A 14,262-nucleotide genomic window follows, 5' to 3' on the forward strand; every position below is an offset into this window, starting at 1 on the left:
GGGGAAAAGTTTACAGACTAGTGTTGGTACAATGCATGGAGGAACAGAATACTGTACACTTCTGCTGACTGTAACTCCATTATGTGGCAGTGCCCTGGAGCACGGCAGAGGGCTTTAACAGATGCCTGCTAGATGCAGACATGTATGTACACACAGAGATGCAGATATTGTACATGCACAATCACCATGGTTACATACCCATGAATGTGCACACCCCCAAAACCACAGCTACTGTACACAAACCGACACCTGCCCTGTACATACCATGTGCTCTGTGCTGTGAGCCTGTGTGTGGAAAGTATGTTTTGTGTATGTGTATCATGCCTATGTCCAGTGTGTATGTGCATACGTACAGCGTATGGAGGAGACTGCACACTTACACACACACACAGTCACTTGTACAGCCACACTCGCTGTGCACCTACGTGCGCACGCTTGTTCCCAGTCCCGCTGGGCAGGCACCGGCGGCCTCTCTCCCTCTCCCTCTCCTGGGCGGGCTGCAGCAGCTAGAGGTGCTGCTGTGCCCGGCGGACGGCGTTAGGAGGAGCAGCGAGATGCCGCCCTCTCCCCTCCTCTCCTGAAATGAGGCCGGGTGTGTGTCAAAACCCACGTGTTTGGCGAGGCAGACGCCGAGAGAGGAGACGTAGCTGGGCCGGGGCGCAGCGTCTCCCGCCTCAGCCCGCTTTCTGCACCACCGAGGCGGCCGCCAAGGAGCCCCAGCCGCCCTCCTGCGTCCCTCTCCTCCCACAGCCTGGGGAAGGAGACGGCGGCGGCGGCGAGACAGCCCGGCTCATCCTGCCCCCATGCCGGTGGTTGGTTTGTTTTTGTTCCCACCCCCGCTCCCATCCCCCTGCTGCCGGCTAGGCTAAGCCAGGGTACCTACCTCATTTTTGTGTGGGTGCCCTAGCTCCCATAATGGAAAACCCGCCCGCAGAAATTTCGGGTGGTGGTGGTGGTGGTGTCCCTCCTCTTTTCCCCCCCGGCAGCAGCGGCGGCGGCAGCAGCAGCAGGTCGTTGTTGTGTGGGAGGAGGGCAGCAGGGATGGACTTGATCTTTTGGATTTCTTGCTAAGACAGCGACGCACCGCGCAGAGCGAGCGGCGGAGGAGGAGAGAAGAGACCGCTTTGCTGCTGCTGCTCGCCCTACGTGCAGCGCCTCCCCCAGCCAAGCCAGAAGCTTGATTTTTAGGGGGCCTTTCTTTTCTCTCTCCTTTTCCTTCTTTCCCCATTCCTCCCCCCTTGCAGTGTCCCTGCTACGGCAGATGTGTTTGGGGTCCTCGCGCAGCTGGGACTATGGTGAAATTTCCAGCGCTCGCCAACTACTGGCCCCTGATCCGATTCTTGGTCCCTTTGGGCATCACCAATATAGCCATCGACTTCGGGGAGCAGGTAACTCGCCGGACGCCTTTTACCTTTTCTAGACATAGCCAAATGCAGCCATCCATCGCTGGGGCTAAGGGATAAATTACTGTGCAAGCTGCTGCTTTGCAAATGTGCCTTGTTAGGATCCCTATTGCTGACTGTTGACAAAACACCCTCTGTATTTATTAGTCTCTTCCCTGGGAGCCTAGGGTCACTGATGGCAATGTACAGATAGGCTGTATTTGATTGGCAAATGTGGACTTTTCTCTGCCAGAACATCCATAGGAGACTAAAATAGGCTGCACTGTGATCTATAGGTATCCCGAGAGGAATTTGCAGATAGCCGTTTGCAGAAAACAAACAACATTGCAGCTGCTTTGCCCAGTGCATCACAAAATTTTGCCTGAGTGCAGAATATCGATTGTCTCATTTATTTGGGGGTGTGGACTCTCTCTGTTTCTTTTTCATCTCATGGTTGCTTTTGGGTTTGAAGCCTCCCTGCTGTGGTTGTGTTTTGGAAAGATCTGTTTACTGCTTGTTTATTATTCATCAGACTTTTTTCTGCTTTCCACCATTAATGTTAAAACATGATCTGTTTTGAACTCTAGTTTGATGCATGTAGAAGGACATCTTTTTAGTGCACTCAAGGATTATGTAATTTGGGATTACATAAAGCATTTGTCTATATTTTAATTTAAAACTACTTTTCCAAAAACCCCACTGTACAGTATTTTTGCTTAATTTGTGGGAGAAAAGGGACTTTTAAAAATCCCCTATTGCAAAACATGTAGCAGGTTGGGCTGATGATTGAGAATATTTAAACAGACATTGATCATGGTTATAGAAATATACTAGAGAGATACTGCTAATTCCTGCTTGTTTGGGGCTTTGCTGGGGTGCAGTTATAACTATTGATTTTGTGGTGGTGTGAAGGGGCCTAATTCCCTCCCCCTCATACAGCCTGCTTTATCTTGTTCTTTTACCTCTCTCCATGTGGCGTCATTGAAAAGCTGGTGCTACTGCAACCTCTTAAGCACCCAGTGAACCATTTGTAAGCAGTAGTCCCTGCCACCTTATCAGTGAAGCACTGTGTTTAGGAAACTCTTACAAGATGCTGTGTAATGATATTGACAAAGGATGGATTAAATCAGTGGGGGAAAAAACAAACAAAAAATAGGGTAGCATTCTCTGCGTTAGTATAGACCGCAAGAGAGAATCTCTGAAATGTGAAGTGCTAAGCATTAATTGATAACAGTTTACTGAGCTGACTTTCTAACTCTATTTACCTTGAATACTCTTTGTACTGCTTTCTTTGTCATTTTTAATTCACAAATTCAGATGCCATGGTATGAGAACCTGAGAAGAGTAGCATAGAGAGCACTAGAATCTATTGCTAACGAACTTTGAAATGAATTAAGTCAATTGTGAACAAGTGTGCCCACTTCATCCTAATTAAAGTTCCTCAGTATTGTTGATTTAAAGCTCTTCTTTGCCTTGGACACCATCTAAAATAAGGCTCACTGTATTTCCTCATTTTTTATCACAGCCTATTTACTTGGCACAGTTTGCTGTGCCAGAAACATAACCACAAGTGTGCGGAAGCCCCATGCAACAAGTGCACTAGCTGAATGCCCCCTAACAACTTCCATCCTTGTGATAAGTTACTATTCTGTCAACAGACAATCTGGTTCCTTTTAGGCAATTCTTATACATAAAATCAGCATATGCACCTACTCCTGCATTCCTTACTCAGGCAAAGATATATTATATTCAATATATTAGTGAATTTGCCTGTGTAAAAAGTGCAAGATTGGGCACAATTCTATTACAGTGGAAAATAGATATAAGAATTAACTATTTGCCAAGCGGCAAAGAGTCCTGTAGCACCTTACATCCATCGGACGTATTGATTGGAGCATAAGCTTTCGTAGGTGAATACCCACTTCACCCATGAAAGCTTATGCTCCAATACGTCTGTTAGTCTATAAGGTGCCACAGGACTCTTTGCTGCTTTTACAGATACAGACTAACATGGCTACCCCTCTGATATTTGCCAAGATATTTCATTCTTACTCTTGTTTGTTTTTCTTCTACTTTTAAAAAAAAACTTTATTCTAAATATAAGCAATAAAAGATATTCAAAATATTTTGATATATACAATTTGTTCTTGTCTCACACAAGGGCAACTTACTCTACCAATCAGTTTTTCCATAAATCCCACTCTCTGCCTCCTGACATAAAAGAGAAAACCGGATAGAAGAAAATGAAGAAAAATGTGATTCAGAGGTACAAATACACAATTTGGCTTATACAAGTAGGGCGTGATTCATAGTCCATGCCAATCAGAAGAAAGCCTTGCATTGATTTCAGCGCTCTTTAGATCAGATCAGAACTTTCAACATTAACAAGTAAATCACAGAAGAGCTCCTTGAATGTTGAGTGTTCAGTACACTCTTGCCACCAACATCCCAAACCCCACTTACGCTGGGAAAATGAGTATTTGGAAAATGCACGTTAAAAATTATTTATGCAGCTTTTTTAAATGGTGCTGAAAATGGTGGTCTCACTGCCGTGGACAGGGTCGATCAAGTTCAACTCCCTTTGCAGCTAGATACCTGGTAGAATGTGCTTTTGGACACCATCACAGCATGGGATGCCCTTCCAGGGAGTTGGGCTAATCAGCTGCTTCCCAGCTGGTGGGACAGAAGGCCAACAAGCTGCTCACTTAAAGGGGGATTGCTGCAGGGAGCAGAGAGGTTCCTGCAGGAGAGTGTGAATCAGGAAAAGGATGAGGAAAGGGTGGAAGACTTGGCTGGGGATACCTCCTGAGTGATGTCTTCAGTGATGATTAACTGCATTTTAACAATAAGTGCATCCCTGATGAAAAAGGAATGAAATACTGACACTTGTGGGAGCTTCATTAATATACTGGCTGGTGAGTTGGTTTATCCCCTCACATGAGAGTGGGGAAACCGAGGCAAAAATGATGATTTTATTCTTTTGTTAGTAATTCTTATGCCCGAGCTTGTCCTATTTTTGATATGTCGTGTCTGCATTTTTGCCCCAATGGATGCTACGTGATTATCAGGCTAGTATTGTTGAGCAAAAATAGGCTTTCCAGAAGATAAAGATTTGATGAGCCAGTCGTCTGATCACTCCCTGCTGTGGTAATAATTTTAATAATAGGGCAAAATAAGAATAATTGCATACATAATAAAGGGTGTGCCAAGGGACAGCTCAGAAAAAGCTACAGTGCTTCCCCTTCTGCACTTATGCTTAAGAGAAGACTGCTAATATAAATCAGTCAAATTAGCATGAAGGGAAGTTATTCCCTATGGCTAATAATCTCTAAAAGAGGCACAGAAGAATTTGTAGGTCAGATATAAGATTACTGTATAAAAATTAGCCTAGTAATATACATTGGCTGAACAGATTGAGCAGTCATTGAAAGAATACTGTAGATCATAAGACTTTTGATACAGCTTCTCTATCTGTTGTTTCCATGAGTAGAAATATTATTTGGGAACACAGCTTTCAAAGCAGAGCCCTTTCAATAAAATGTAATGCCAGTTTTGTGAAATGTGAGGCAAGTGACTAGTTCTAAACTCTCTTTTTTGCTTAACAGAATTTTGTGGGATTTGAGATATTTTTATCATGTGGCTAAGTACAGGGAGGATTATACAGCTAAGAAGCTGCCACATCTTTTGTTTGTCCTCTGCTGTCACTAGATAATTATTTGGCAGGTGATTTAGGAGGGGACTAAAGAACTTTGTGAGAATTGTACATTGTGGAAAATTAACAATAAGGGGTATTAAGTATTTTCATAAGACTCAATGATTATGGGTGTACTATATGAACAGTATATTTTTAATTATAATTCTGTATTGTGTTTAGGATGTAAAAACATGTTACAGTAATATCAGAAGAGGAGTACTTGTGGCACCTTAGAGACTAACCAATTTATTTGAGCATGAGCTTTCGTGAGCTACAGCTCACTTCATCAGAGAGAACTAATCAACTCACCCCTTATAGTCTGTTCCAGAACCCATTAACCCCTATGAAGATATTTTCATTGACCTTAAGGACCTCATCCAGCATTCTTTAGATTTCAATCACAGTCTTGTCCCAAAAAGCAATCAGCTAATCTCATCTCAGTTTTGCCTACATCTGAGAAAAGTTTACATCTGAATTTTGTTTATACTAAACTGTAATATTGCAGTATGAATACAGAATGACTGAGAAGTGGAGAGAGGGGGAAATCACAATAATAGCTCTAACCCCTTTATTCCTATTTGCTCTGTTTTTATGCTGATTTAAATGTACTTAAAGAAAGCATAACATAAATGTTTCATTATGTTGAATAAGGTTTTGGGGGGCTTTTAAGAATGGATCCCAACAAATTTTGAACTCCCTCATTTTCTGCATCATGTATTATACCACTACATTTTGATGTAATAACACCATTATTATCACTTTTCATCCAGGGAGCTTCAAAGCACATCACATAGATAAGCATCATTATACTCATTTTACAAATGGAAGTGTTGCTAACTCATGATTTTTATCATGAGTATCACGATATTTGGTGTTTTATTTAAGGGCCCGGGTACTGGAGATCAGTGATTACCTGAAAATACCAGCGTCTGTTTGCTTTTTAAGTTTGTATTTCTTGTGGTTGCAGGAAAAAACCTTCAAAGGACACAAAAAACAGAAGGCAATCTCCCCCCCCCCCCAAAAAAAAAAAAAAAAAAAAAAGTATCATGATTTGTAAGCCACTTTTTTGGGACCTGACTGATTTCTTTGAAGATTTCAGGGTTGGCAATACTGGGGAAAATGAAGTACAGATGGGGTAATGTATTTGCTCAGGAATGCTCAGTAAGCCATTGGCAGAGCTAGGAATAGAATGTGGGTCTGACTTGTTGGTCAGCACTTTGCGCACTAAACCGCTTCTGAGGCGGCATTGATTATAGCAGTATTTTGGAAGAGTGTTCCCTGGTTGCCAACACCAGTTATCAATGTTGGGATTCCCTACTGTTGTCACGTTAGCACTGGTGTTAACTAACTTTGAGTCATAGAGTGCAAGGCTGGAAAGGACCATTAGATCATCTTGTAGTCTGACCTGCTGTGTATCACAGGCCTCCAATATCGCTCAGCGCCTGCACATTAAAGCCAACAACCAAAAGGAGACTAGACCAGTGGTTCTCAAAGCCGGCCCGCCGCTTGTCTAGGGAAAGCACCTGGCGGGCCGGACCAGTTTGTTTACCTGCCGCGTCCGCAGGTTTGGCCGATCACAGTTCCAACTGGCCGCGGTTCGCCGCTGCAGACCAATGGGGGCTGGGGGAAGGGCGGCCAGCACTTTCCTTGGCCTGCGCTGTTTCCTGCAGCCCCCATTGGCCTGGAGCAGCGAACCGCGGCCAGTGGGAGCCGTGATTGGCCAAACCTGCGGACGCGGCAGGTAAACAAACCGGTCTGGCCTGCCAGGGGCTTTCCCTGAACAAGCGGTGAACCGGCTTTGAGAACCACTGGTCTAGACTGTGATGTGCCACAGGCAGAGAATAAAACGAACCAAGGTGCACCAGTACTCAAGGCCCCTGCAGTGGCCTTATTTGCTACAAGTAAGGGTGTACGACACTGTTTTGAAAATGGTATCAGCAGCCAGTGCTACAGTAGGTCTCCCAATAATCAGCTGAAGCAATGTTATCAACCGTGTTTGTTTTATTTTCAACTGTCCATAGGATAAACATGGCCTGTGAGATCCATTACCAGCAATTCATTGGCAGTACACATATACACACGTGCGCACACATGCATGTGTTATGTTCAGTGGCATCTAGGCATTAGGCAAATTGAAACGAGGCAATGAAGGAGTCGAACTACTACTCTCTCATTGACTCTTTATTGTGCTTCAGTACTTCAGGGCTCTTGGGATAACCTCGTAATTTTATATATTACTTGGGGTACAAACAAGCGAGTTTCCATAAGAGCAATGAAGCATCAACATCCCTTGTTCTAAATTTGTTGGCTGCTGCTGTTTTAAGAGGCCTAATTTTATTTTAACAAGCTTCTCCTTGTAGTTAAAACCATTTTCTTTTCTTAAATGGTGACCAGAAAAACAGAACAAGTTGTGCATAAAATATTAAAGAGAATTACTGAGACTGGAGAGTTTATATTTCCAACTGCCACTATGGCATCTTTGCCAGGTTACATAATCTTTCTATGCCACAGTTCACTCATTTTTAAAAGAGTGCATAACACTTACCTATATCACAGGGCAGGCAGGAGAGCTAATAAATTTCAAAAATACTCGAGATGAAAGGTGTCATAAGAACAAAGTATTATGATTGACGTCAGAGGTCAAAGACTAACCTAGATTAGGTAGGCCTTTAATACCACATTAACACAAATGTGACACAAGCTCCCATTGTAATCAGTGTAGGCTATAACTATATACAATAACCACGATTCCATTATTAGTATTGTATCCTAGTGGAAATACCATTAGGTTTTTGAAAATATTGCATTGCTATGACAGTATTTAATGACAGATTTCCCCCCGTCACGTGTGTGCATAATTCCTGAACTAAAGGGACACTTTCAGGTAAATTTTAAGTCCAAACTTAGTTCAAGAAAACAAGTTTTTACAAAAGATTAAACAGAAATGTTTGATTTGTTTTTTATTAAGTTTCAGTGGAAACATTTTGACGGAATTACATTCCCCTGCAGGGTTTGTAACTCAAATATTACAACATTGCGTAAGTACAGGAGAAGCAAAATGTGAAGCTGACTAGAAACAATAGGGCAGTTTACTAGCCTAGATTGTCCAAGATGAGAAATCCAAGAAGTAAGAGCTAACCTGTAGCCACTAGGTGGAATGAGCAATGGGACAGCTTCCAGAACCCAGCCAGTCTCAAGATCTCCGCTTCAGCACTGACTCTGGGGCCTTTCTGCTGCCTGGCAGCATGGCTGCAATTTTTTCCCTCACCTTTTATATAAATTGTGGAATTCTCCTTCTGAGTCCCCATTAAGGCCAATGCCCTTTCAGCAGCAGTCTGTGGCTCAAATATTCAAATCTCAGTTTCTATTGGGAATATTGCCTAGCTCCCAATTTTGGATATGAGAATAAAGGTATTCAGGATCTTAGGGAAATAAGTTAGTGGTGTCAATTTAAAATGGCAACTCTTACCCTTCTTTTTCTTACCTGTATTCCCAATTCCCAGCAGCTTCTCTTGTCCTCTTGCCAATGTATCTTACTTAAGAAATTGAATTGGGATCCCCAGGCAGGCTATTTATTAGTCACCCCTCTGCTCTGTAGGCACAGCACAGATACTGTAGCACTGCTAAGCACTGAAGGAGAAGCAATGGTTTCATTTTAAAGTGACTGGAGCAGTTAGCAGCAGTGTTTCAAAGGCAAACCACCATCCCCTTTCCCAGCAAGGCTACAGTTTTCAGCTACAGGAGTGGTTGGCTGTGCTTAATGGCCTGAAGAGTAAACTGGTTTAGGGCTCTCAGCTCAACTTTTTTATTTAAAAATTAAGTTAGCAAGAGGCCATCCCCAACAGGTGAGGTTGCTGGATATTGTGGGAGTGGAAATGAAGGAAAGAGCCAGTTAACTATCACAGAACTAAAAGTGGGGAAAAAGAGAGGCGGCTAGAGGACAAAGGGTGTATATAGTTTTAGTTGCTGTTTCTTCCCTCTGCTTTTTTTTTTCTCTCCCCCCCCCCCCCATTACAGGTAATAGACGTGTGTGTGTGTGTGAGGGGGAGGGAGAGAGATGAGGTCTCACTCCTGCACTGTAGGGTACTTGGACATCACCAAAAAAGCCCAAAACAATTAGACAATCAGGGACACCAACCAGAATTCAATAGGAATTGATTGAGGTCTACAGTGTCTTCACATGGAGAGAGACCTTAAAACCAAAAAAAACCTCCAACAACAATGGAATTCAGTGTTGTATGGTGTAGGCACTTAGTCAGACCATATGTGCAGAAGGTGGTGTGTGCTTTTACAGTACTGCTGCTTAAGTAGAGTTGAAGGTTCTGCTTTCTTCTTGAGTTTAGTTACAGATAGATGCAACATAAGGCCACATTACAGACATTATCTCCTCTGCAGGAAGGCTAAAGAAGCAAGCTTTTTATTTTCGTAATTAGGTCAAGCCTAGTTGTAGGATTTTCATATTGAAGCTAGTGCCCTTTCACATAGCAAGTCTCTGAGTGCTACCTCCCCCCTTATAAATTAAAAACACTTTTTTATATATTTTACACCATTATAAATGCTGGAGGCAAAGCGGGATTTGGGGTGGAGGCTGACTGCTCGCGCCCCCCCCCCCCCATGTAATAACTTCGCGACTCCCTGCGGGGTCCTGACCCCCCAGTTTGAGAACCCCTGATCTACAGACATCACCACCAAGCGACTGAAGCCCTGATCAAAGGGGAGAGCCTGGCGGAAGGGCAACTAGCCAGCCTGTGTGAGAAGTATCTAAGTTCGTAAGGACACTGAAAGTTGTTAAGATCAGCTTAGAATGCTTTTTGCTTTTATTTTATTTGATCAAATCCGACTTGTTATGATTTGACTTATAATCACTTCAAATCTATCTTTCATAGTTAATAAATTTGTTTGTTTATTCTACCTGAAGCAGTGCGTTTGGTTAGAGACGCTACAGGAGAGATCTTACAGCAGTGCAACTGCATCAGTACAGCTGTGCCGCTGTAAGCTCACTAGTGTAGACATATCCTTTTAGAGTGTCACACTAATTTCAAGGTCTTACAGTTTAGTAGAAGTAGTTAACGCACATTCTAAAGGATCATTCAAGGTGAAGTTGTCCGTTAAGACCCCTGTAATCATGGGACAAAAAGGGGGGGAGGGGTTAGTGGGTTAGGGATTGTTGTAATAAGCCATAAGTCCAGTGTCTTTAGTAAGACCATGATTTTTAGTGATTTCTAGCAAAATTATGAATTTAAGCTCCCAGGCTTGTCTTTTGAAAAAAGTGTTCTACAGGTGTCCTCTGAGGTGAGGACTGATAGGTCAGATACAGAGTGATCGCTTTATGAAAAGTGTTCATCCACAGGTGATAAGGTGTTTTTGTCTCTTACCATTTTTCTTGTGTGTGTTCATTTGAGAGCATAGTGATTGTCTGGTTTCACCACATAGTTGTTGTTGGGACATTTAGTACACTGGATGAGGTATACCACATGTTGTGATACGCATGTGTAGGCTCAATAGATCATGAAACATGGTGTGTGTGTGTGTGTGTGTGTGGTGGGAGGGGGTGTTGATCATGGTAGCAGTGGAGATATGTCTGCAAGTTTTGCATCCGTTGTTCTAGCAGGATCTGGTGCCACTTTGAGTTGGCGTGTCCTGGTCTGTGGGGAGTTTGCTGCTGCTGAGCTTGACGAGATTGGGGGATTGTTTGAAGGCCAGAAGAGGGGGTTCAGGAAAGATTTCTTTCAGGATGAGGTCCCCATTGAGTGTAGGTTTTAGTTGTTTGATGATACCCCGTATGAGTTCTAGTGTGGGGTGGTAGGTGACAACTAGCAGTGTGCGGTCAGAGGGATTTTAGTTCTGTATTGAGGCAGATTCTCTCAGGGTATTTAAGTGGCCATTTCCATGATGAAGTCTACTTCTCTGGTGGAGTGTCTTGTTTGGTGAAGGCAGTTTTGAGTGTGTTAATGTGTATATCCCAGACTTGCTCCCCGGAGAACGTTCTGTGGTATTTCGGTGCATGGTGAAAGATAACAGATTTCTTGGAGTGTTTGGGGTGGTTACTGGGTCTGTGAAAGAAGGTCTAGTGATCCATGGGTTTCTTGTATATTGCCTGTAAGCTTCCATTGTTGAAGCTGATCATGGTGTCCAGGAAGTTGATGTTAGTGTGGGTGTGTTCCAGAGAGAGAGAGAGTATAATGGACAGGTGGTGGTTTGTTGAAGTTGTGGTGGAGAGAGTTTAAGTAGTCATCATTGATGTGTCACTGGCATATCATTGGTTACGTGGTACATTTGTCGAGAGAGTCGTCTTCACGGTGGCTGAAGCCCTGAGCCGCCCTCCCTGACTGGGCAGAAGCCCCTACCCCACCACCCCACTGCAAGACAGAGATCCCGCACTCTTCCCCCCGGCCCAAGTCTCGTGGGGAGAATGGGGGGGCGTGGGAGGCTCCGCAAGCCACACTTTCTAACTGTAAAAGAGTTGCATGCAGCTCGCAAGCCACAGTTTGGCCACCCGTTTCGTTTTGTTTTTGTTTGTTTGTAACCCACTAACCCCCCTTTATCCTATCCTATTGGGGTGTTAAAGGGCCACTTCACCTTGAATGGTCCCTTAGAATATGTGCTAACTACCTGTGCTAAACTATCTGTTCAACCTTTAGCTGTGACAGTCTAAGGGCACGTCCTCACTGGCAACGTTAAAGCGCTGCAGCGACCGTGCTTTCACGTGGCTTTTGTGGTCACGGCACCAGCACTGGGAGAGAGCTCTCCCAGCCCTCTAAAACCCCCACCCCCACCAGGGGAATAGCTCCCAGCGCTGGTGCACTGTCCACACTGGCACTTTACAGCGCTGCAAGTTTCAGCGCTGTAAAGTGCCAGTGTAGACGAGCTCTTAGTATCTTTCCAAGCCCTGAGAAAAAGCTGTGTAGCTTGAAAGCTTATCTCTCTAACCAATAGAAGTTGGTCCAATAGAAGATAGTACCCCACCCACCTTGTCACACTTCAAGAAGAAGATGGACAAATCAGAGAGAGTCTAAAGAAGATAAATAGAAATAATAAAATATTTAAATACCTGACCTATGAGACAAGGTTAAAAAGCTGGGCATGTTTAGTCTTGGGGGGGAAAAAGAAGACTGAGGGGGGACATGATAAATAGTTTTTATATATGTAAAATGTTTTTATAACGAGTATGGTGATCAGTGATTCTCCATGTTCACTGAATGTAGGACAAGAAGTAATGCGTTTAATTTGCAGCAAGGGAGATTTAGGTTGGATATTAGAAAAAGCTTTCTAACTACAAGGATAGTTAAGGCCTAGAATAGGCTTTCAAGGGAGGTTGTGGAATCTGTCACTGGTGGTTTTTAAGAGCAGGTTAGACAAACACCTGTCAGGGATGGTCTAGGTTTACTTGGTCCTGCTTCAGTATGGCAGGGCGAGGGGCTGGAAGGGACCTCATCTAGGATTCTAGTAGTAGGTAGGAGGTGGAATAATAAAAATGTAGAAAAGGTTAGGAGATAAAACACAGTATTATGAAACAAGCTTTAACCATCCTTATTCTTTGCAAATTTTAAGTCTGCCTTTTTTTCAAAAACATTTCTTGTGCTGATCTCTTTGGGGCTTATGATTGCAATAAGTCCATTTGCTTGGAAACATGCTTCAGAATGCATACTGGTCACACTGTTGTGTGATTGAGTTGACCAGTCATCACCCAAGATTGTTAAGACCTTATGTAATGTAGCATGTATGAAATGTGTGGTGTTCCATATTATGCTGGTGTCTCCGACAATATTTCTTGAAGAAAAGTGAGATAAAATGATGAGTCGGAGTCTGACAGACATGCACTTTCTCTGCTTTTGGATGTCTAAGTCTGATCATTTATTTAAGGGTTTTTAAAAAAAAATTATATAGATATGAGGGACTGTCATATCCCTGTATTTTTTACTTCTGCATTAGCGATTTTAATATCTGTCCTCCAATCAGTGCTTCAGAGATCCATAGGGCACAGGAGTAATTAGGAATGCATGTCTGCATTAACTATAACAGGAGTTAGGAGTCAGATGCTCAATTCACTACTTTGACAGAGCATTTCCTGGAATTTTACCTCATGTGACCAGCACTGAGACTTGGTAAAATCAAAGGTCTCTTATATATATTGTCCTGTTAGCAGAGATACAAATATCAGCCATGTATCAAGTAAGTCAGTGACATGCAGCAGCTATACTGCTATGTATGTATGTACCTTTATTGAACATACGGTATAGAACAGATAGCAGGTAACTATGAGTTACGGGGCTATAATCCCAAAGAAGGGTTCTGCTGCCAATATAAACCACAAGAGTGAAGCTTGAATGGTTTCAGTTGTCACTAGAAACTCTCTTGATGGAATTATATCCACATCACTCAAAACTTTTCAGATTTTGTATTATAATATATATAGATCTAAGCCACAGAAGTATGCTCTGTTCCCTCGCTCTGTTAGCACCCTCCCTTTCTTCCACTCTCCTCTGCCTTCTTTCTAACTACTCTGCTTTTCTCCACACTGCTGCTGCCTCCACTTTAATTATTTCTTCTCTCTTCTCAATCTTACATCAGTAGGACCTTCTCTCACTCCAGTAACCTGAAATCTGATCAGACAGACTTTATAATCCATCACACCTGTTAATTACATTGTTAGATGGACTGCAGTGTGTTTAACACAGCAAATCCTGTGACTGTGTGAAACAGGGATAGTCTTGTTTTAAGGAACAGAACTTGGAGTCAGATGTGAGTTCTAACTGGCTCTGTCCACTGACTTCCTGTGTGGCAAGTCATTTAGGCCCAGATCCTCAGAGGTATTTAGATATCTCATTACTATTGAAATCAGTAGGAATTAGATACCTGAATACACTTGAGAATCTGGATCTTGATCTCTGTTTATCTCAACCTTCTCATCTATAAAATAGTAATATGTCCCCACAGGCATGTTGTGAAACTTATTCACTGGTGTTTGTAAAACATGTTGTAATTTTGGATGGAAGGTGTTATATAGATGGAAAGTATTAAGAAGTATGAACCTAGAAGACATGTATTATACAAGAATTATTTCCTCAGTATCATAAATCCTTCTTTTTGTGTTTTCCTGATTGGGTCTCAAACAGAATTTTTTGGGAGCTAGTAACTTCAGGAAAATCTTATTTGCTCTATAAGAAAGCATTATTGCTAGGTGAA

General features: G+C 42.8%; 1 protein-coding gene across 1 annotated transcript in view; it reads left to right on the plus strand.

Moving 5' to 3' along the window:
* Positions 1 to 668: 668 nt before the first annotated feature.
* The window catches only part of ANKH (ANKH inorganic pyrophosphate transport regulator), a 139,239-nt gene continuing 125,645 nt past the window's right edge, over positions 669 to 14,262 (plus strand). The window contains exons 1-2 of the mRNA XM_077810774.1: positions 669 to 812; positions 1,245 to 1,388. Coding sequence (XP_077666900.1) covers positions 804 to 812; positions 1,245 to 1,388 — 153 coding nt within the window. The 5' untranslated portion in view covers positions 669 to 803. The remainder of the gene's footprint in view (positions 813 to 1,244; positions 1,389 to 14,262) is intronic.

The sequence above is a fragment of the Eretmochelys imbricata genome, chromosome 2 (assembly GCF_965152235.1).
Source record: "Eretmochelys imbricata isolate rEreImb1 chromosome 2, rEreImb1.hap1, whole genome shotgun sequence".
Classification (NCBI taxonomy): Eukaryota; Metazoa; Chordata; order Testudines; family Cheloniidae; genus Eretmochelys; species Eretmochelys imbricata.